At 45.8% G+C, this 25,172-nt stretch overlaps 1 protein-coding gene across 1 annotated transcript in view; it reads right to left on the bottom strand.

The window, feature by feature from the left end:
• The window catches only part of LOC311226789 (multiple PDZ domain protein-like), a gene marked incomplete at its 3' end in the record, with an annotated part of 241,582 nt that overhangs the window by 132,073 nt on the left and 84,337 nt on the right, over window positions 1-25,172 (bottom strand). The window contains exons 10-11 of the mRNA XM_084312194.1: window positions 6,528-6,616; window positions 2,016-2,295 (exon numbers count right to left, since the gene is read on the bottom strand). Of these exons, the coding sequence (XP_084168320.1) occupies window positions 2,016-2,295; window positions 6,528-6,616 (369 nt within the window). The remainder of the gene's footprint in view (window positions 1-2,015; window positions 2,296-6,527; window positions 6,617-25,172) is intronic.

Genomic DNA, 25,172 nt, shown 5'->3' with positions numbered 1-25,172 from the left:
AAGAGGGTGGGGCTTGAGGTAGGTCAACTGGACCATAATTGACTATCACCTGTAGTACATTGCATATTACGATCGCACTTTACTGTTACATTTACACTCTGGCTGGATGTCAAACTTATTTTTGTTGTACTGTACTTGTGCCGTATGAGGACAATACAAAATTTGTATCTAATCTAATCATGAGAATAATATGAACATCCTCCGCTTCGTTCCGTCTACCTACCCATAACCACCCTCCTCCAACCTACCGCCCCCTTTTCCCCTGCCCTACGTTCTCACCTCTCCCGCCCCACCCACCCCCCCCTCGGTTTCCCTTACTTCAATCAATCAATCAAATCCTTTATTTTAACAGATAAGCATCATTGAGATTAAAATCTCTTTTTCAAGGGTGATCTAGCAGAAAGTTTCAACATAAAAAAGAACATCACAATAAAATACAGATAAAACATTCACAGCAAGCACCAATTTCAGGCAATTTATCAAAATCAAATGATCAAACACAGTTGCACTGTCCGAGGGATTTTAAAATGGCTTTGAATTCTCCGAGGGTGACCAGTCCGCGTCTATATTAATCCCAGCCGAAGAGTGCAAGAGCGCTTCCGCATTCTTCCCCATTCGCCGGTAAGCATTGCGCATTTCCTTTTCCTTCGCCCAGGTGCTCGCCGCGCATGCGCATGAGGTCCTTGCTTGGTTCAGACGCCCCATTCAACACGGTTAATCACAGATGCCAGAACGCGCCATATTAAAGCCTTTGGTTCATATTAGCAACGCTGGTTGCAACGCTGGTCAATCACATTAGCTGGTCAATCACATTAACGCTGGTCAATCACATTAATCACAGAACACGCCGTATTAAAGCGCTAATACGGTATATATATTATAATATATATATACGCGATGGACGCAGCAGGCGATGTTTGCATACTTCATATATGTGTCTACCTCTTCTTGCTGTCATTACATCTATGTATGTGATTGATTGATTGATTGAAACGTTTATTAACAGATTGCAGAATGGGTACAGTACAGTACAGCTCAATGTGCATCTTCTATGTTTGTTTCCTTATTTGATCAATTGCAGGTATGAAAAGTACCTGCGGTACATTGAGCGCCTCTACAGTCACAGAGAGTGCTGGGCACTCAGTTACTGGGGCGCGCGCGGTCTCCTCACCCGGGGAAATAACACAAACAATTATGCTGAAGCAGCGATGCGGTTATGTGGTCTTCGTTTGGATAATATGTAACGTTACAATGTACAGCGAAATAACGTTATGGCGTTATGTGGTCCTCGTTTGGATAATATGTAAAGTACTGTTGACAGCTGCGTTGTGTTAACGTTACAATGTACAGGGAAATAACGTTATGGCGTGTTATGGCGTTATGTGGTCCTCGTTTGGATAATATGTAAAGTACAGTTGACAGCTGCTTTGTGTTTTAACGTTGCAATGTACAGGGAAATAACGTTATGGCGTTGCGAGTGAATCTGGTCCGCATCGCGATAATATACATGTATTCCATTTCGGCGTCTGAGCGGGGAAAAAGAAAATGCGCATTTGGAGGGCGTTACCGGGGCCAATCAGGGCAAAATGCGGAAGCGCTCTTGCACTCTTCGGCTGGGATTAATATAGATGCGACCAGTCCTGGTAATTTTAGGCCCTCATGTATCTTGTTCCAGGATGAAGGAGCAGCATATTTAAAAGCCCTTTTTCCCAATTCAGTTCTCATATGGGGAACTTCCAGTGTTAGAACAGCTTGAGAACGAAGGGCATACTTATATTGCTTAGTGCACAGAAGCACGCTTAGGTACGAGGGAACCAGTTTAAGCAGAGCTTTGTGCACAAGAGACTTCCCGACTGTCTCCCCCACTGACTGGTTTTATGTTCTTGTGTATGCATATTGTTCCCTGTTTCCCTGTGGTTCTATGTTTCTGTTTCTTAGTTTTTTTGCCTATTGTCAGCGACATTGGGTCATTGAAAAGCGCTATAGAAAATAAATGAATTATTATTATTATTTACCTTCCGCACTCCTCCTCCTCCTCTCAGGGGTGATCTCTGTGGGGGCGAGGCAGGGGGAGGGCAGGAGGGTGCTGACGGCGGGGGCGAGGCAGGGGGGGGGCTGGAGGGTGCTGACGGCGGGGGCGAGGCAGGGGGGGGGCAGGAGGAGGGTGCCAGCAGGGGGGACGTCGTCGGGCTTGAACCCCCGGCGGGCCAGCTTCAGCTGCACTGTCTGCCCCGTGTGCCTGAGCACCTCCACCGCCTGTTGGTTGGTGTAGCCCTGGATGTTCACGCCGTCCACCTGCAGGGGGCGACACACCGCGGGATTAGTGTGGCTCGGGGGGGGGGGCAGAAAATTCACTTTTCAGCGGGTGGTTAAGCCATGAACTTCTTGGTCTACCAACCACACACATATTTAAAGGAACACGCCAACATTAGCTTACCGTCTTCTCCAGAGAGAGACAAGAAGATAGATACCAGTTTCCTCTCTGTGCGGTTAGTAGAAAGCTATCTGGCTGCACGATTAGCACAATTAATGGAAGCGGACATGACCGGTTAGCCTATGGCATTGTCCACAACTAACACCTCTCCCGAAGGCTAACCGGCCATGTCCGCTTCCATTCATTGTGCTAAGCTAGGCTAACGTGCAGCCAGATAACTTGGACATGTTGAAATCATGTTGAAATCATTTTCATATGAAAGCCCAGTATCTCCGACGTTTATAACAAACCAAACCGTTTGAAAATCGGTTGAAAATCTAGCAAGCTATGGTTATTTCAATAGTACATGCACCATAGACATTCATGTTATGAGTGGGCGTGTTGCCTGTGGCAAGATGGCCACCATGTGGCCACGTCGGTCTACATTGGCCGGCAACGCGGGTGAGTCATCTAGCCTTTATATATATCTATGATATAACGCCTCACTGTGTCTCACTGCCTCACTGAGGACAGAGTAACAGTATAAATTATTGCATATCTTCATGGACATTTTACATCTACATTGTACATTTTTACTAGGGATGTTCGATATTGGCTTTTTTACCGATATCTGATATACCGATATTGTCCAACTCTTAATTTCCGATACCGATATCAACCGATACCGATATATGTGGGGTTCCCCCCCCCCCCAAAAAAAACGGAATAATTTCAGGTAATTAACATTACATATCTCTTGTCGTGGAATTAACACAACATTATGCATACTTTTGACAATAAATAAAATCAGAATTTGTTCTTACTTGCTTGCCTGGGTAAATAAAGGTTAAATAAATGTAAAAAAAAAATATATATACATTTTTTAGAAAACCGATACCGATTATTTCCGATATATTTTTTTTTATGCCAATATCGGTACGCCGATAATATCGGACATCCCTAATTTTTACTGTACATTCTACAGTATATTACTGTATGTAAATCTAAATGTTTATTGTGAGTGATTTGTGGTGCTGAATTTCCCTCTGGATCAATAAAGTACTTTTCTATTCTATTCTATTTTCAGGAAATAATTCATTCAACACCGAAGATAAAGACTAAAGGCCTCTACATGCTACAGCAACTTCAAAGCAACTGCAACACAACATCGGCGCGATTTCAACGCGGTTGTTGCAGAGGGTCTTGTAGACTGTAGATGTTGCGTACCTGTCTCCAAAATCTAATCTAAACAACCGTTGCGTTGATATTGCGTAGCAGTGATTGGTTGGTAGTGAATGGGGGCGGGGCTGTCATAGAATAATATTGGTCCCGCAGCGAGGAATACCATCCTCCATTGTTGTAGCCAGCAAGCTATGCTATCAATATTAGCTAAATAATTAGCGTCATAGCTGGCCTTTTTCTGAAAACCCAAGCACATATTGTTCCATAGCATATGCCTTCAGTTGATCATGACAAATCCTCTCTTACCTTGACGATTAAAAAGCCTCCATAATTTAGTAAATAAAGCTGTAGCCAGCCAGCTAGCATTGATGCTATACAAAATGCTATCCACATTAGCTACATAGCTAACCAACTAAATACAATGGTATCCTGAGGTAACGTTAAATACAACGTTTGCTAGTCGAAATGACTGGACACACACAGGGACAAGTTAAACATCAATCAATTAATTTATTCCAACAGGTAGTTTGAGCTGCATGTGAGCCGAGGTCTTTCTCTCCTCTCCATTGGAAACGAATGACGTTACGTTAGCTCGAAAAAGCACAGAACCGGCCGACAAAAGTTAAGCTGCTAGCAACAGACACTATAATACTTCCGGTCGAGGGATTTCAAAATAAAAGAGCTATGTCTAAAAGCACCTGAAATACGTTTATTTTGTACATTATCTAACGTTAACACGAACCTAAACTAACTTTAGATTAGTTTAGGTTCGTGTAACGTTAGATATTGTAAAAAATAAACGTATTTACGGTGCTTTTAGACGTCGCTCTTTTATTTTGAAACCCCCCGCCCGGAAGTAAAAATGATGCTTATTTTTCTGCTTGTTATCAATGGGTTGGTTGAGAAGGGAAGTGTCATCTATCTAGGGAACCTAGCTACATACGGGGTACAATGTTGTGTGCGTCGATGTTGCAGAAGCATAAAGGCAGAGTGTCTGCAACACTGTTGCTTTGTCGATGTTGTGGTGCAGTTACTTTGCAGTTGCTGTAGCATGTAGAGGCCTTAAGGGCACGTTCACACCTACCCTGTTTGGTCCACTTTAAGTGGACCATGGTCCACTTAAATGAATAGTCCGTTTCGTTTGTAGAGGTGTGAACACAAACCAAACTATTTTGAGGACCAAACAACCGAACCATGGTCCTCTTGAAAAGTTGGGACTCGGTCCGTTTCAATCGAACTATAGTACTTAATCCAGGAAGCAAAGTAGCCTACAGTGCATTGCAGTGTGGCTCTGAAGTCAGACTTGCGCCGCTCGCGTAATGACAGTCTCTCCTCTCTAGACTCGCGCCGCGCGCGGACACTCTCTCTCTCTCTCTACTCTCTACTCTCTAGTCGACTTGCGCCGCGCTCGTAATGACAGTATCTCTTTCTCTCTCTCTCCTCTCTAGACTGGCGCCGCGCGCGGACAGTCTCTCTCTCTCTCTCTCTCTCTACTATCTACTCTCTACTCTCTACTCTCTAGTCGACTTGTGCCGCGCTCGTAATGACAGTATCTCTCTCTCTCATTACGCTGTCGGCAACTGTTTACGTTTGTGAGTGCTATAGTCCAATAGATGAACGACTTGGCGACTGTATGTCCTTTGTTTACAAATTAGATCTGCACCAAAAAGGGTAGTGTGAGCGCAGACCAAAATCAAACAATGTATCATTTTCACATTTGGTCCACCAGAAAGTCCGGACTATCCGCGGACCTTCAGGTGTGAACACGCCCTAAAAGACTAAAAGGTCTGGTTGACAAAGAGACCAAAGCGACCAATGAATGAACCGATCAGTGACACGGCCTGAGACAGTATTGATCTGCAGTCCGTCCACACGTAGGACATGGAGATGAACACGAGCTCTGATTGAGAGCAACACTAACATCTACACGCAGACCGCAGGGAGGTTGTATTTAGTTCAGGAACACGGCTCTAAAGGGTATTATTTATTCAGATGATGCAGGGGGGGGAATTATTATCAAACTGCAGACGTTTGAATAATTCAGACTCTTCCTCTGTGGTTCTGTCCAGCAGCGCGTCGGCCGCCAAGTTAAAGTCACAGCATGATGTCAAGATTATAAACTCAAACACACACAAGCACGCATGCACACGCACACGGTGTACACACAAACACACACACACACACACATTGTACACAGACACACACAAACACACATACACACACATATTGTACACATACACACACACAAACACAAACACACATTGTACACACAGACACACACAAACACACATACACACACATATTGTACACATACACACACACACAAACACGTACACACATACACACAAACACACATATTGTACGTACAGATGCACGCACACACACATATTGTAAACACACATACATTACTGTACACACACATACTGTACACACACACACACACACACACACACACACACACACACACACACTGTACACACACATGATGGCAGCACATGACACATGACAGCCCTAACACACAGACACACACACACACATTGTACACACAGACACACACAAACACACATACACACACATATTGTACACATACACCCACACACAAACACAAACACACATTGTACACACAGACACACACAAACACACATACACACACATATTGTACACATACACACACACACAAACACGTACACACATACACACAAACACACATATTGTACGTACACATGCACGCACACACACATATTGTAAACACACATACATTACTGTACACACACATACTGTACACACACACACACACACACACACACTGTACACACACATGATGGCAGCACATGACACATGACAGCCCTAACACACAGACACACACACACATACTGTACACACAGACACACACACACACACACACTGTGTACACACAGACACACACGCTCACCGCTATGATCTGGTCTCCTACGTGGATGCGTGCGTCCTGCTCCACCGCGCTGCCTCTGGTGATGCTCTTCACGAAGATACCAGAGGGCTCTGAGGAGACGGCCATGATGAAGAGGAGGAGAGGAGAGGAGAAGAGAGGAGAGGAGAGGAGAGGAGAGGAGAGGAGAGGAGAGGAGAGGAGAGGAGAGGAGAGGAGAGGAGAGGAGAGGAGAGGAGAGGAGAGGAGAGGAGAGGAGAGGAGGAGAGGACAGGAGGAGATGAGAGGACAGGATGAGAGGAGAGGAGGAGAGGACAGGAGGAGAGGAGAGGAGAGGAGAGGAGAGGAGAGGAGAGGAGAGGAGAGGAGAGGAGAGGAGAGGAGAGGAGAGGAGGAGAGGAGAGGAGATGACATTCATAAATGGTAAATGGTGCATTTATATAGTTATTTTATCCAAAGCTCTTTATCATTTTGTTCCTCACATTCACCCATTCACCCATTCACTCACACATTCACACACATGCAGAGGCGACCGCGCAAGGTGCCGACCTGCTCATCGGGAGCAGTTAGGGCTTAAGAGTCTTGCTCAAGGACACTTCGACACGCTGCCTGGGAGGAGTGGGAATCGAACCGGGAAACTACGGATTACGAGATGACCTATCTACCTCCCGAGCCACTGTCGCCCCTCGCCGCTCCTCTCTTCATAAAATACAAACTTCTATCAATTTCTGATATGAACAAATACCAGACGTGTGTATAATCAATAAACCTTAATCAATACACGTTAAAATACAGAGGACCCTCTCTTTGGAACAATCTACTTCCATCAGTCAACATCTACATTATCATTATTTAAAAAAGGACCTTAAGTAGCAAATATTAACACTTTACGAATTCATTGTAATGCATCTTATATTGTAACGAATGTCCATGCAGATTGTAGTGTGTGATTTTCTGTTTGGACTTGAAGCCATGATGATGTCATAAAAATGGGCCTCATTCAACAATACTCTCTTATTAATTTTCTTATATTCTTGCTTACCTGTCTGTTAAGAGAACGATAAGAAAAGCCACCGTCACATTCATCAAGCCATTCTTTTTTTTTAAACTTTATTTTTTAGCGTTTATCGCTTTTCTGGTCAAGCATGACCGACAGAAACAGGTTGAAATGGGATGTAGAGCAGGGGAAAACATTCTGAGAAAATACGGCGGGTCCGGGAATCGAACTTGTGTACCCCAGATCCGTGACGAGCACGGTTTTCCCCGACGCAGAAATAGCGCCGAGATATGCGGTGAGCTACGGGAGCTCCCCTCATCAAGCCATTCTTAACCTCGAAATCTGTGCGTACCCAGGAGATTTGAATGGTGAATCCCACTCATTCTAAACTGGATGCGGTTCTCGCGCAAGTCATTTGCATACAGAGACACGCCTCGCGGGCTCATTATAATACGAGAGCCGTGGGTCTGCATTGTGGATCCCCCGGCCGTATTCTAGCACTGGAGCGCTTTGCGATAGATCAAAATGAGATAGGAATAAAATGTATTGTCATCATACAGCACCTATAGATAGTGAAATAGACTCTATTAATATAGTAGTAATATAATAGTAGTTGGCTAGTTGCGCGCTTCTGGCCACCTCCCGCAGTGCGCGCATACACACGTACTTGTATACAGTACGTGCAAAATGAATCGTTCCAGCAATGTACTGTGGGCTTTGTCAATATTGAACGACTGTGCGTTATCAAGAGCCAATCGCACAGGTTGCCTCATCTCATCTGGCTCTGCAAATAGATCTAGAGTCTGAATATCTCCGCATATATAGCATGCTGATGACTGACACATCTCTCTCAAATCCATTCTGAGAACGGAATGCAGTGCCCGCGACTCGGGTCTTGATTGATTGATTGATTAAAAATTGTATTAACAGATTGCAGAATGGGTACAATACAGTACAGCTCAATACACACAATTGTTAAGGGGATGCAGACCAGAGAAAGACTTTCGTCTTGTTTACATCAGGGTCCCCCATTTTCAATTCATCATAACCAGTGGAGGTTATTCCATGACAACACGTGAAACACAAATTCACTCATAATTCATAATTATTATTAATTTACATATATATATATATATATATATATATATATATATATATATATATATATATATATATATATATATATATATATATATAAAGAATTATTATTATATATATTTTTTTTATTAGAAATGTTTTCATCTGTAAAAAAAAATGCCAGTGAATAATTTTTTTTCTTCAAAAATTGCCAAAAGTGACAGCTCTGAGCTCTCTGATCAGGCCTGCAGTTAGTAATGGCTAGCTGTCAATCACTCAAGTGCAACTTTCCCTGCACGGGTTGATCTTTTTATTCTATTATCCAATCAAAATAGGCTATTTGAGTCATCTAAGCCCTGCCCGTGCAACTTTGCGCACGCTACTCACGAACGTGGGTTGAATGATTGACAGCCCTCGACGGTCTGAGACTCAATCAGAGAGGAGCTGCGAGACATGGCATAGACCACTGCACTTCCGCGTTACATGGAGCTCGTGAGGAGGAGGGGGGCGGGGGGACGAGAGCAGAGCGAGTAACAAGACGCTTTAGGGAAGTGAAGAAGGAAAGAATGTTTATGATTCCCAAGATGTGATGAGGAGATATCAATAGAGAAGGAAAGAAGGAAGCTGCAATATTCAATGGAAGATGAGATCGGTCACTGCTTTGGCTGTTGTGTGGAGTGCATTTAAAATATATATATATTTTACAGTGATTATGAATTCATTGGCCCGCTGTGGCCTTGCGTGTGTAATACACCAACACGGTTCGCACGGGCACCAGGTAGCCCCCAAGGACCACATGAGTCGCTGCAAGCCTTGCTTGCGTTTCTAATCAAATATTAATATCGCCACAGGGAGGGGGGAGGGGGGCATAATCCCACGGGACAATGGGATTGACCGATATGTTTACCAATATTCCAATGTACAGTTTTGCTGTACCATTGACTCAGAATGGTCTGTTTTATTGAAATCGTCACAGCAGTATAGTTTGTTTATACTTAAGTATACAGAAGTATGATATTTAAACATGGTCTCCAAACTGAATGGAAGTGAATGAGGAGCCTGACACCTGGGAGGAATGGGGGTGTTGCAGCGTTGGGGATGTTTAAAAAATATAATTTAATATAATTATAATATAATATAATAATTTTGTGCTTCACCAAGAAATTTGGTCAGCAGCCGCCACTGATCATAACATATTATGACATACATGACATACAGATAGACAGTACTGCTACATCTATACATTTATGACATACCAGATTTACAAATACAGTACTGTTTGTGATACAAAAATAGTTTAAAAAAAAGAGAGTATATACATTTGACGAAGAAACTGTACATTGGAGGAGGCTGGGGGGGTTGGGTAGGTGGGGTGGGGTGTGGGGGGAACTGTACATTGGAGGTGGTTGGGTGGGTGGGGTGAGGGCGGATGGGTAGGCGGGGTGGGGGTAACTGTACATCGGATTATCGACAAAACCTTACTTGGTCCAAGAAGAGGGTCTCGTGTATTACTGGGTTTAAGTCAGTTGTTTATTTATTTATGTTTTACTGTTTGCATACGAGGTGGTCCGCAAATGTTCTTGATAACAATCTAGTGGTAAAACATAAAACAGAAGTTTGGGAACCACTGATATAGACGATCTCTAAATATGCATTCTATGCTACGTATACAGTACTGCATATCTGTATGTCAAGTCATAAATGTCATGATATATATCTGTATATCTGTATGTTGTGTATGTCATAAATGTCATTATGAAAGTATTTCTCTGGTCTGCATCCCCTTAACAATTGTGTGTATTGAGCTGTACTGTATTGTACCCATTCTGCAATCTGTTAATAAAATCTTCAATCAATCAATGGCCTGGGCGGCCAGAGCATAACTGTTCTAACAGTAATATATAATCCATTTCAGACAGAACACACGCAATAAGTTATAATAATAATTATTATTATTATTGAAAAGTTCTGTATTTTTTAAGTCGTATTTGGGGGCAATTACTGGGTTCTCTACTGGCAGGGTCGCCAAGTCGATAGGATTGGACATGCTTTGACTATCCGCTTTATCCGTATTTAACGTCTGTTTAGATAAGCTAGGGGGTAGAACGAAAGCGAATTCCTCCAGATAGGGAGGTGGCTGACGTTTGCGCTGCGGGCGTTCTAGCTTTGGGGAGCCGCTTGGGGAGTGTTCACCGCTGGCCATGGTTAATATTAATATTATATTAAATATTACACTGATACCCTCCGGCTCGAAGGACCAATTGTAACTGAGGGGTTACAAAACCCTGACTGTATTAAAGATTGTGATATATTAAACCACTACTAGATATGTACTTTAATTACTGGCCAAACAGTACATCAAATATTGATGGTGAACACCCACACAAGAACACGGCATTGACACATAAATTCTATTGGAGGGTTATTTATTATTATTAGGCAACGTTAGGTTACAGATTGAGAATTAGGGTTGCGCTTATATGGCGAAGAATATACGTAAAGTCAGTCAAGAGCATAAGTCAATGAGAATAGTAGGAATACTATGATGGGTCTAAGCTGACGCCACCTGTGGTATAGCAATTATATAGGGCAACACCGGTACCAACTGGAGACACTGGGTTCCCTCCGGGGTGTAAAGCCGGGAGGGGTAGAGGAATGTTCGGGTACCCAGTCTGAGTCAACGAGGAATAAAGAGGCTCCAAGTACAGGAGCCGGTGCTTGTACTCCCTTGATCAGCAGACAAAAGCAATAGTTGTAATCCAATATGCTCGACAGCATTGACGACAACCAGCCAGCCCCTTCCACGAGGCGGGCCCGAATGGTAATCATCACGAGGTTAAATCCCAAACGACAGTGGAATCAACGGTGCTCTTCTCCGGTGGTCACGGTCCCAAAGCAATATAATCCAACCAGAAATGGTTCTGCAATCGCCGACGCCGATTCTCCTGTGCACTATACTTCACATTAAACTAGGTCGAACTTGACGTTACTTCATTAAACTCTGACACTTTAACATTCTATTCGCACGTGGTTCTCAATGCTCTATTTAGATGCAAGGTTGCTCACTTCACTGCACGTTGACTCGTGGTGAAGGTGGGGTAAGGTTTAGGTAAGGTACTGCCGTTTACACCTGCGCCGTATTTATACTTAAGTGAATATCTAGTCCCAACCTCAGTTCTTGTCTCGTATTACTACGCAGACTCTGGGCATGTTCTGACATGCCCGGAGTTGTCTTTGAACTTGCCGTTGGGGGCTTGGTCGTTGGCGCCTGGGGCCGCTGTCCAATAGGAGAGCGAATATTACTCTGGTCTGTACGCAGGTAAAGGGATATTCCGTGTATATATATAAATAATATACAAGGTATATCAAACGATACATATATATATTCAGTTTAATCTGGCCCTTCACAACAGCCGCCTCCTAATTAGTCCGCACCTAATTAGTTAAGGGAGACAGATTAATAGTCTAGTCAACTGCTCAATGTCTGTTGTGAGGAGTAGGTCAATCTACAAGTCAGTGGGTCATGGTCGTCATCAGGGGAGTCAGGGAGCCTCGGCAACTCTATCAGCCTCGCCACGGGTCGGGTGTAGGTCCGTCCCTGGACAATAACTTCTGCCGCTCTGACCTTTCCGTCGGCACCAGTGATCACTTTGCTTACGCGGCCGGCCGGCCACGCAGCTCGGGGTAGTGACTGGTCTATGATCATAACGACTGTGTCCACTTTTAAGTTGTCCCTGTCCTTGACCCGCTTCTGACGGGCTGGAAGGGATGGTAGGGAGCTTAGGAGGAAGCGGGCCTGAGACTGGTTGATCTGTGCTTGGCTGTGTCTCCACATCCTCCGTCTGTTCCTCTTGTTCGGTCTGTACCCCGTCTGAGGAGGGGCCGGTTCCGGCCGCACCATCAAGAAGTCGTTTGGGGTGCTGGGTTCGAGGTCAGCTACGTCGCTTGGAGCGCAGCTGAGGGGGGTGGAGTTCGGAACTCCCTCTTCTTGGGCCCGCGGTTCTCTCACAGGCCTCTCGTCTAATGTCAATAGCCTCTCAACGGGCTGTACGAGAGAGTGGGCGGTGTCGCTCACCTTTGTGTGCAGGCAGCGTGTAGACGTGGGTTGACTGTCAAGTCCGTAGAGGGGGCCCTGGAGCGTCCACCCCAGTCTGGTCTGAACCGCGACTGGGCATCCTTTGGGTCCGATGTGGGCCGCCTCAATTGGGAGAATGAGGTCCGCGTGGTCGTAACCTATGAGCAGGGTCGGTGTGGCGCCGTCGATGAGCGGTATAGGTAGTTGACGTAGGTGCACGTACTTCGCCATCAGCTGTGGGATGGGGTAGTTGTAGCTTGTCAGGCCTATGTCGTGGCTGGTGAAGACGTTAGTGATGCTATACTGCTTCTCAGGCTGCTCGACCGCTGCTATCGTGAAGGAATCATTTTCACCCTTTATGGTCTTCCGGTCTCTTCTAATGGTACGGATTGTCATTGTTTCTTTGTTACCCCGCAGGCCCAACTGGGCTGCGGCGGAAGCGAGGAGGAGAGTCTTTTCAGACCCATCGTCTAGGACGGCGTAAGTGTCCAGGACCTTGTCCTCGTAACTCAGGAGCACTCTGACCACTTTGATGAGCACTCGGGGGGTCCCGCTCTGCTTGGGGTCTATGTGGAGCACTCCTGTTGGTCGGTTGCCTCATTTGGCTAATCTTCTCTGGTGGGCCCCGCACAGTGATGCGCGGTGAGCGGCGCCCGCCTGGTCCGTCTCACGCCACTGATCAATTTGGACTGGGTTCAGTGTCTTGTATTCGTCGCACTGTGCCAGCCAGTGTCCGCCGTCGCAGTAGGTACAGACGATCTCCCATTCCTCTCTGGTGGGGGAGTTGTAACTCGGCGGTGGTGGCGCCGACTCGGGGTAGTACGGGTGGCACTGTGGGTCCCCGTGTCTGCTGCGACAGTCGGGACACCAGGGGGTGGTTTCAGGACTGGTCTGTGGTGACACCGCCTCGGCCTGATACATCACCGTGACGGGCCCACTTTGGTTTTCTGGCGGACGCTTGTTACTGTCGTGCAGGACCTCCAGGTGGGCGCCGTCGCACTTGCTGCATTTCTTCTTTAAACGGCACTCAGCTGCCATATGGCTGCGCGCGCAGCGGCGGTTGGCTTTGATCCACTGACTCACCTCGTCAGCGGTCAGCTTCTTGAAAGTGTCACATTGAGACAGCCAATGTTCCTTTTCACAGTACTGGCATACAATCTTCCACTCCCCCTTGGCGTGGGTGTTGTGGCTCGTCTGCCGTGGCTCAACCTCGGCTTGGTGCATAACTGTCACGGACCGGCGGTTGTCATTGAACCTCCGCGGTCCATCTCTAGGGCTAGAGTCACTCCACACGAATGTGTCCAGTCGTAGACTGCTGACCTCCCTGGCGAGGAAATCAGCTAGGTCTAGGAGGGATGCTTCTGGGCCGTTGGGGTCGCGGTGGTCTCTCTGCCGCCGAAAACGCTCTTGGCGGGCTGGAGGGAGCTTCTCCAGTATTCGCTCCACATTAGAATTTGCATACAGTTCATGTCTCCCCTTCTCCTTTTGGGACCCCAGCATCCCCACGAGGGATTGTACCTTGATAGAGAGGTCATCCAGTGCTCTATTGTCTTTGGCTGGGGGGAGGCGGTCGATATCCCGTATTTCTTGGATCACATAATCCCATATGCGTCCATAACGCTGGTCGAGGGCCACTAGAGCCGCGGAGTATGGGGTGCTTGAGTTGGAATATGCCAGCGCTATGTTATGCGCTCTGGGCACCTTGAGATGCTTGAGGAGGATGGCATATTTGTACGACTCGTCGGGGACGTCGGACATCATAGTCTCCAAACACATGCGTAATTCCGTGTACTGTGCTCTGTCCTCGCGCATAAAGTCTGGGAACGTCGGTGTGCCAAGGTACGATGCCATGGATGGCTGGCACATTGGTGAGCGTAGGGGAAGAGGCCTCCTGGGCGAGTCTCCCCGTACGTGTGGTCATGGGTTAGTACTTGGTGGGTACCAGAGGCCGGGTCCCCAGGTGCTGTTCCTCGGTGCTGACTGTACGTCAAACTCACCCGCGAGTTGGGTCGGGGGTTTGTAGTGCAGTGACTCAGGGCTGGGGTCGGGGCTGTACTGGGCCTCCTGGTCCAGAGTACGTTGCTGCTGGTGGGCTTGACATTCCTCCTCTTCCTCTTCCTCTTCTAGGTCCTGGAGTCTTCTAGTCAGTCTCTCGGCGACGTAGGCCGGTTCTTCCCGGTGGCTGGGTCTCGTATGGACCGGTCGGGGAAGGGGGTCGGAGACGTAGACAGGTTCCTCCTGTTGGCCGGGTCCCGGGTCGCTTTGTCGGGTAGGGGAAGGTGCCCTAGACCCTTGTCGTGATGATCTCCGGGAGCTCCGTGCGGAGAGAGGGGGTGTCGCCCTGGCAATCAATTGTTCTATCATCTGCGCCTGCAGCCGGTCGCGCTCTGCTTCGCGCTGGGCATTGGCGGCGTTGCGCTGTGCATTGGCGCGGTCTCGTTCGATGTTCTCTTCCGTCTGAAGGCGCCTCTCCTCCAGTCTTATGCGGTCGTCCTCACTCCTTTGCTGCGCCTGTAAGCGCTCTCGTTCAGTTGCAGAGTGTTCGCGCTCACTAAGGGCTTGCGCTTGGAGTTGCGCGTGAAGGCGCTCTCGTTCCGCTGCAGAGTGTTCGCGCTCGCTTAATTGTTGCGCCTGGAGGCGCTCTCGTTGTTCGCGCTCACTAAGGGCTTGCGCTTGGAGTTGCGCGTGGAGGCGCTCTCTTTCCGTGGCGGAGTGTTCGCGCTCACCAAGCGTCTTTGCTTGAAGCCGGTCGCGTTCACCCTGAAGTCGGTCTCTTTCGGTGGAGGCTGTCAGTGTGGCGATCAAAGCTTGCGCCAGTATCTGGTCCGCCTCGCTGGGGGATGACACTGACGGAGGTGATCGGGTTCTGACAGGGCTTGTTGGAGATCTGTTCTCCTGGCGCGCTCCGAGGTCTATCTCCTGGGCGCGGTTCTCTTCTCTTGGTTGTGTGTCGGGTTCTATCCCTGGAGCGCTTTCTTTATCCTGGAGCGCTCCGGGGTCTATCCCGGTGACGCTGTCTGGAGGTATAGTCATGTCATGTCCCACCTGGTCCCCCCCGTGAGCTGAGTCAGTTTGGTCTGAACCCACTGGGTTCTCTACTGGCAGGGTCGCCAAGTCGATAGGATTGGACATGCTTTGACTATCCGCTTTATCCGTATTTAACGTCTGTTTAGATAAGCTAGGGGGTAGAACGAAAGCGAATTCCTCCAGATAGGGAGGTGGCTGACGTTTGCGCTGCGGGCGTTCTAGCTTTGGGGAGCCGCTTGGGGAGTGTTCACCGCTGGCCATGGTTAATATTAATATTATATTAAATATTACACTGATACCCTCCGGCTCGAAGGACCAATTGTAACTGAGGGGTTACAAAACCCTGACTGTATTAAAGATTGTGATATATTAAACCACTACTAGTTATGTACTTTAATTACTGGTCAAACAGTACATCAAATATTGATGGTGAACACCCACACAAGAACACGGCATTGACACAGAAATTCTATTGGAGGGTTATTTATTATTATTAGGCAACGTTAGGTTACACATTGAGAATTAGGGTCGCGCTTATATGGCGAAGAATATACGTAAAGTCAGTCAAGAGCATAAGTCAATGAGAATAGTAGGAATACTATGATGGGTCTAAGCTGACGCCACCTGTGGTATAGCAATTATATAGGGCAACACCGGTACCAACTGGAGACACTGGGTTCCCTCCAGGGTGTAAAGCCGGGAGGGGTAGAGGAATGTTCGGGTACCCAGTCTGAGTCAACGAGGAATAAAGAGGCTCCAAGTACAGGAGCCGGTGCTTGTACTCCCTTGATCAGCAGACAAAAGCAATAGTTGTAATCCAATATGCTCGACAGCATTGACGACAACCAGCCAGCCCCTTCCACGAGGCGGGCCCGAATGGTAATCCTCACGAGGTTAAATCCCAAACGACAGTGGAATCAACGGTGCTCTTCTCCGGTGGTCACGGTCCCAAAGCAATATAATCCAACCAGAAATGGTTCTGCAATCGCCGATGCCGATTCTCCTGTGCACTATACTTCACATTAAACTAGGTCGAACTTGACGTTACTTCATTAAACTCTGACACTTTAACATTCTATTCGCACGTGGTTCTCAATGCTCTATTTAGATGCAAGGTTGCTCACTTCACTGCACGTTGACTCGTGGTGAAGGTGGGGTAAGGTTTAGGTAAGGTACTGCCGTTTACACCTGCGCCGTATTTATACTTAAGTGAATATCTAGTCCCAACCTCAGTTCTTGTCTCGTATTACTACGCAGACTCTGGGCATGTTCTGACATGCCCAGAGTTGTCTTTGAACTTGCCGTTGGGGGCTTGGTCGTTGGCGCCTGGGGCCGCTGTCCAATAGGAGAGCGAATATTACTCTGGTCTGTACGCAGGTAAAGGGATATTCCGTGTATATAAATAATATACAAGGTATATCAAACGATACATATATATATTCAGTTTAATCTGGCCCTTCACAACAAATGGTATGCTTTTTTAATTTAATTTTTGGTAAGAGTTTCTTATTTCGGTAAGAGTGCTCTCGACCACTCTTATAATTCGTTCTTGCCTGAGAAAAAAGCAACATTAAGAAAACGTTGCTGAATCCCAGGTAAGAACAAAGTAAGAGGAAATGCTAGTTAAGAACGAAATCTGTTCTTATATCGCTTCATGCATGAGGCCAATTGTTCTTATTTGTTCTGTATGAATAATGATATTAACACATCCTGCGCCATAAACGTCGTACGACGGGTTTCAAGTTCATGCGAATTCTGCCAATCCACGGCATACAACGTTATTGAGATCATATTTCATATTTTCGCAATGTTATTCATATTTCCCTCACGGAGCCTGGTCTGATGCTGTGTGAGCCGGCACAACTCTGCAACGCTTCAATACTGCCCCCTGGTGGATGATCGGCGAGTTGCCAAACCGGAAATGGCCGGTTGGATCTCGGTGCGTCTCCGAAATGCGTCCGGCCACTCGCATATCGTTGCGGGTCTCTAGCCACACACCGTGGATATGGATCGCTGCCATAACTCAATAATCGACATGATTTGGGCGTGTATTATTATTATACAAACCGGAAATGGATCGACTCGATCCCCATCAAATAACTGGGATCTTTTTGCTCCAGTCTCATCGCCCAACGGTAAGAGGATGTTGACGTTACTTTCAGTCTGTTTGTTTATTATTATCCATGCAAACTGCTCTGATCTATATATCACCCAGACTACATAAAGCATTTAACGACGATCACGGAATTATAAACGACCCCCCCCCCCTCCGTTCATCCGCGCATGATCAGTCATAACGTTTAGGATCATGTACAGTTGACATTTTTAATATAGCGTGGATCGGCAACAAACAGCATTTGATAATCTATATATGCGTTTATGCCAGATATCTCACGTTCTAGGAATTACTGCAGAAAACGATAAAAACATTTATATTCTAGACGGTATTTTCGTATGAATGTATGCATGAAAAAGTAAAAGGTTGCTACATCCTGAACGATAGATAATCGATGTTGAATGGGCCATAGTAATGTCAATTTAGCAATACAATTTAAAAAGTTATAGCCCTGCAAAGAAGGTGAACATCTCCATAGACTTACAGTACTGACAGAGAATGGTATAAGATGCTGAAAGTGCGTGGCAGGGAATGTGTTAAGGGAAGGTATCTTCATATCTTCATAATTATTGTTCTTATTTGTCCTGTATGAAAAATGATATTAAGGGGAGGTATCGCCGTATCTTCGTATAACACATTTTTGGCTTCTCTACTCTCCTGCACAATGTTTTAACTTGTTCTTATTCTTATTATATAATCAAATAAACATAAACGTAAAGGCAATGCGTGTTTCAAAGCGTTTTAAAAGCCATATTTCATGTTCCCTGTTCACTGCAAGTTGAAAAAACAAGTCTCTTTAAATGAAAGGTGCAGTATGTAGTATGTGGAGATAACTTTTAAACTCAGAGAAGTGGGACCAGAAAATGGTATATTTTCATAACCGAATAAACAAACAGAGGAAAATGTCGTCCTTGGAACAGTGTCTGATGTTAGAAAGCTATTAGAGGTGATGTTGTTTACAATGTCACGGCCGGCAATTTTGTAAGTAGGGCTGGTGTGAATCCGCTATCCCAAGATGTATCTTCTAGGCTTGCGGTTGGCTCACAGTGCCTCGAAATCATTTTGTTTTGATGTATTATGCCATAAGATAGAATAATTCTAAGGATTTCTTGTATAGTAAATAATGTTTCATACAAATAATTGCAGTCTCTGCTGATGTAAACAAACCCCCCTTCCATGAGCCTTTTGTGCTTCTCAAACGCCCCCCCCCCCCCCTATCTGACATCCATGTTCCATAACGCCCCCTATCTGACATCCATGTTCCATAACGCCCCCCTATCTGACATCCATGTTCCATAACGCCCCCTATCTGACATCCATGTTCCATAACGCCCCCTATCTGACATCCATGTTCCATAACGCCCCCCCTATCTGACATACATGTTCCATAACGCCCCCTATCTGACATCCATGTTCCATAAAGCTCCCCTATCTGACATCCATGTTCCATAACGCCCCCCCCCCCCCCCCTATGTGACAGCCATGTTCCATAACGACCGCCCCCTATCTGACAGCCATGTTCCATAATGCCCCCCCTATCTGACATCCATGTTCCATAACGCCCCCCCCCCCCCCCTATCTGACATCCATGTTCCATAACGCCCCCCCCCCCCCTATCTGACAGCCATGTTCCATAATGCCCCCTATCTGACATCCATGTTCCATAACGCCCCCCCCCCCCCCCCCCTATCTGACATCCATGTTCGATAACACCCCCCCCTATCTGACATCCATGTTCCATAACCCCCCTATCTGACATCCATGTTCTATAACCCCCCTATATGACATCCATGTTCTATAACCCTATCTGACATCCATGTTCCATAACGCCCCCTATCTGACATCCATGTTCCACAACCCACCCCTATCTGACGTCCAAGTTCCATAACGCCCCCCTAACGTCCATGTTCCATAACACCCCCCCCCCTAACATCCATGTTCCATAACGCCCCTTCCCCCCTAACATCCATGTTCCATAACGCCCCCCTAACATCCATGTTCCATAACACCCCCCCTAACGTCCATGTTCCATAACGCCCCCCCCCTAACATCCATGTTCCATAACGCCCCCCCCCCTAACGTCCATGTTCCATAACGCCACCCCTAACGTCCATGTTCCATAACACCCCCCTAACGTCCATGTTCCATAACACCCCCATTTTGTCCATGTTCCATAACACCCCCTCAACCCCCCTAACATCCATGTTCCATAACACCCCCTCAACCCCCCTAACATCCATGTTCCATAACACTCCCTCAACCCCCCTAACGTCCATGTTACATAACGCCCCCTCAACCCCCCTAACGTCCATGTTCCATAACACCCCCTCAACCCCCCTAACATCCATGTTCCATAACACCCCCTCAAGCCCCCTAACATCCATGACGTTCCATAACACCCCCTCAACCCCCCTAACATCCATGTTCCATAACGCCTCCTCAACCCCCCTAACATCCATGTTCCATAACGCCCCCTCAACCCCCCTAACATCCATGTTCCATAACGCCCCCTCAACCCCCCTAACGTCCATGTTCCATAACGTCCCCCTAAAATCCATGTTCCATAACACCCCCTCAACCCCCCTAACGTCCATGTTCCATAACGCCCCCTCAACCCCCCTAACGTCCATGTTCCATAACGCCCCCTCAACCCCCCACACACAATGGGAATTACATTTCCGGCTCTCAGTTATGATTGTTTTCTGTTTATCATGGGTATCTATGAAATTCTCAGTCATTAATGTTTTGGCTCAATTTGTTGGTCGGTATTTTTGTTATTTTCTGGATTCTGATTTGAATCATTATACTTTTTACGACCAAATGTGTATAAATTAAACATTACAAAAAATAAACCGTTTCTTTGTTAAAAAGTGACACTTTCCCTGTTTCTGAAGTGTGATTTTGGATTTTGATTGTGCTTCACTGCATGTAGGCTCCTCTCTGGTTCCGGTCAAGTTGTTGTTCTGATATTAAAACAATGATAATTGTTACACTCCCAGACCTGCCCAAGGCTGGGAGAGTCAACACCACAGTGTGAACAATGGGTCTCGCTGTCCCACACAAGGAACAGACAGTATGAAGAGGTGAATAGTGGTATCATGGCGCCATCTAGTGATCTTTTACAGATGATGCACGCTGTGGTGATAAACCTCCTAAACAGTTTGCTGTCGTTGCATTTATTGTTGATGTTACAATTGTTATCTGTTTAGGTTGTTCTCTGTGTTTGTATCTCTGATTCTGTGTGTTGTATAGCCTAGTCCTTGTTCCTGTTGTGTTGATATTTGTATTAGTTCTAGTTATTATGCCTTTCTTCCCCCAGCTGTCGTCCATTATTAATTAGTGTTAATTAGTGTCAGTATTTATGGTCTGTGGTTTGTTGAGATGCTTGTGGAGTCATTCCTCCTTGTTACCTGTTCCTGTGATGTCTTTGTCAAACGTCGTCCTTGCCCTGTAGTTGTGTTCTGTCTAAAGTAAGTGTATGTTACTTTTGTTTTCATGTGTTCAGTCCATCTTCTGGTTAGGTGTTGTTTGTATTTAGGGCCAGTGCGACTGTGCCTATTATTGTGTGCTTTTTGTACATTTGTCGTGGCTAAGTAAAAGCTCTTAAAATCGTGATCGTTGTCTCCTGCCTCATATCCCTGCTCACTCTCGTCCTGCTGCCTTGGGTTCTACCTCCACCTTACCTCACCGTAACAGATAATAACTAGGGATGCACCGATCCGACTTTTTCAGTCCCGATACCGATACCTGTGTTTGGGTATCGGCCGATACCGATCTGATACCCATTGTTCAAAAAAGTAAAAAAATACTAATAAAATGTCCACCTTTTTTTTTCATTTATATTAAAATATATTTAGTTTTTAAGAATTGTAAAGGATCACAAGTGTGTTTTTGATTTGTTGTAAACAAAGACAGAAAATAAACTTCATTCATTCAATTAATAAACGGTATGCCTCACTGTCACTGTGTGGAAGAGACTGGGATCATTCTTTTGTGCAAGGCAACATCAGGCTTGACATAAAACATTACTTGCCTAACTTAGTGAAACTAAATATAACAAATTAACACATAGATATAAATGTAATGAATTGTTATTTCTTATTTTATTTATTATTATAATATAAAAAAAATATATCCTATTATTTTTTCCTACCGATACCCGATCCAGCTATTTTAGTGATATCGGCGGCCGATACCGATACCAATATCGGATCGGTGTATCCCTAATAATAACTCAAATAAACGAGTGGCCCCTCTCAGCTCTGCACCCAGCGGCCCTCTGACCCTCTCTGAAGGCCCCCTGGCAGTGGCGGCCGGTGGGTACTTCGCCACTAGGGGCGCTATACCAAATATGTTGCAAACATGTACAGTACAGTACTGTACCACGCAAGACTCATGGCAAGACGTGAGCGATTCGACTCACGCTCACGGCAATGAATCGGCTCTTATGAACGAGTCGCTCAGCTGTTACTACAACAACACACAACCAGTCAAATAAAGTATAGTCTAGACTCTAATTCACAACTTGAAACACAATATAAATAGAAAAGTTAGAAACAAAACTCGCCCGTCTCCAAACACAGGCAGATCTCTCCCTCTCTCCTTCTCTCTCTCACACACAGCGCGACGTGGAATCGATTCGTTACACAATCAGACCTATTATATACCAAGAATAACTTCAGTATGAGTACAGGGCTGTACACATATTTTGCATATTGTTAAACGAGCCAAGGCTAGCTATTAAACTATCGATATGAATCGAAAATCTGGGACCCTGATGTAAACAAGACAAACGTCTTTCTCTGGTCTGCATCCCCTTAACAATTGTGTGTATTGAGCCGTACTGTATTGTACCCATTCTGCAATCTGTTAATAAAGTTCTCATTCATTCATTCATTCAAACATAGACGATATTGAACAAGCCATAATCCACGTATTTTCAATCCGAGAGAGCTGCAGTAGTTAAATCAATGAGCCATCGACATAGTCAGTGTGGTAAGTAACGTTATTATTGCATCCAAGATTGATACACGGCTGGCTAGGCAGTTGGTAGTCATAGTCTTGTGTTATAAAATAAATAAACAATCAGCAATGTCTCGCTTCATGAATGGCCAGCAGTAGTACTGCTCCTAAAAAAAACTATTTACAAACGTTAACGTTAAGCAGAGAGAGAGAGAGAGAGAGAGAGAGAGAGAGAGAGAGAGAGAGAGAGAGAGAGAGAGAGAGAGAGAGAGAGAGAGAGACTCACTGTTTAGTTGAAACGTCCAGGGCAGGAGAGCTTGATAAACGTGTATAATCCGCCATATAGCTTGTTAGCCAAGTGTTAGCTGAGCTCGTTAGCACAACACTCAACAAGTACATTCCTTTGTCCATTTCCGCTCGAACAGACTGCAAACTACCTGGCGTTCTATCGCCATGCTCTAAGACAAACTCTAACCTTAACCAACTTTGAAAGAGTGCCTAAGCTTAACAGTCTAAAGAACTTGCAGTCACGGCACGCTAAGACAAACAACCTAGCCCAACCTAGGAACCAAGCTAGAAGCTAGAATTGGAACATTAGAAATTGGATTCGGCCAATCAGAGATCGTCTCTGTGAAATTCTGCCATGGAAAAAAATACTGGCGTCGGCCAATCAGAGAGCGTCTCCGCGAAATGCGGCTATGGAAATTCTTCACGGAAGTTCACGCTGCTGCCTAGACTGCTTCAAATCGCGCTCGGATTCCAACATAATAGTCATATTTCAACGCACAACGCCGTATGCACTGATTGGCTGTGACGGAGACAGCGATCAAACTGTGACGCGCACTCAGAGCGCTATCGCTTCTAGCCCGGGCGAGAAATACGAAAAAATAAAAAAAAACGTCACTTCCTGCTCATGAAAACGATGTTTTTTTAATTTAGATAATAACGTTATATTGTGCATTGGAAATACAAACATACTTAAAATGAGTAAATATTATTCATTTTAAACATGTTTATATTATTTATAGGGCTATAAAACACAAAAACGAAAAAGTTTTATTGTCTTCTTCTCTGATTTAACAGCAGCTGGCCAGCAGGTGGGTCGGCGCCCTTGCGCCCCTAGTGGCGAGCCGCCACTGCCCCCTGGGGCGGGGTACCGCCCCGTTCAGAAACCACACTTAAATCCATACAATGGTTATGTTATTACTAGGGCTGTCAGTTTATCACGTTAATTAGATTAATTAATTACACAGCAAATTATCACGTTATGAAAATTAACTCAAAATTCATAAAAAATAATTCATTCCATAAGAACGTAGAATACACATTTACAGACTTTTTTTAATATGGTCCATTTACATGTTCTTGGTATCTGATTGTAGGGACATCTATGGATCTCAGGGAATGTATTCCCAGTGTCAGAAATACTGTGTCTGTTAGTTACTAGGCTTGAGTAAATTGTAATGAACCAAATGAGAATATCAATAAAAAAATGTTTATCTTTGACTGTGAATAACACCATGCTAAAATTGACCAGACCTGAAAAATCTAAGCAAATTAATAAAGGATGATTAAACAGAAGGTTTTGTAGATACAGTACTGAATTCTGCCATCCAGACACACGAAATAAAAACCTGGATGTCATCTAATCTCCTCAAACTCAACAACAATAAAACCGAGCTCATGGTTGTGGCACCCAAGGCCCTGCTCCGGAAGGTTGGGGATCTCACCCTCAACATAGACGGCTGCTCCATCTCCCCATCCCCTAAGGTCCGCAACCTGGGCGTTATCCTGGACTCCACCCTTTCCTATCAATCCCATGTCAATTCCCTCACCAAATCCGCCTTCTTTCACCTCAGAAACATTTCCAGACTCCGACCATCACTTTCCGACACCACAGCCAAGACCCTCATCCACGCCTTCGTCACCTCCCGCCTGGACTACTGCAACGGGGTCCTGTCCGGGGTCCCAAGCAAAACCCTGGACAGGCTCCAGTATGTTCAAAATTCAGCTGCCAGGGTTCTAACCCGCACCAAACCCTGGCAGCACATCACCCCCGCCCTCATCCACCTCCACTGGCTCCCCATCAAATCCCGCATCACCTACAAAACCCTCCTGCTCACCTACAAATCCCTTCACGCCCTGGCACCTCAGTACCTCACTGACCTCCTCCACCCCTACACTCAGTCACGGTCCCTGTGATCCATGGACACTGGTCAGCTCTCCATCCCCCGAACCAGACTACGGACTTTCGGGGACAGAGCTTTCAGTGTGGCAGCTCCCACCCTCTGGAACTCCCTCCCCGCAGAACTCCGCACCGCCCCAACCCTGGACTCATTTAAAAAAAAAAACTGCTCAAAACCCACCTCTTCAACTTGGCCTTTAACCCCTAACTTTCTCACTTTATATGTATAT

Source organism: Notolepis coatsorum (genome assembly GCF_963971535.1).
Source record: "Notolepis coatsorum genome assembly, chromosome: 4".
Taxonomy (NCBI): Eukaryota; Metazoa; Chordata; class Actinopteri; order Aulopiformes; family Paralepididae; genus Notolepis; species Notolepis coatsorum.
The sequence above is the reverse complement of the archived record's forward strand: the minus strand, read 5'-3'. Positions and strand labels throughout refer to the sequence as shown.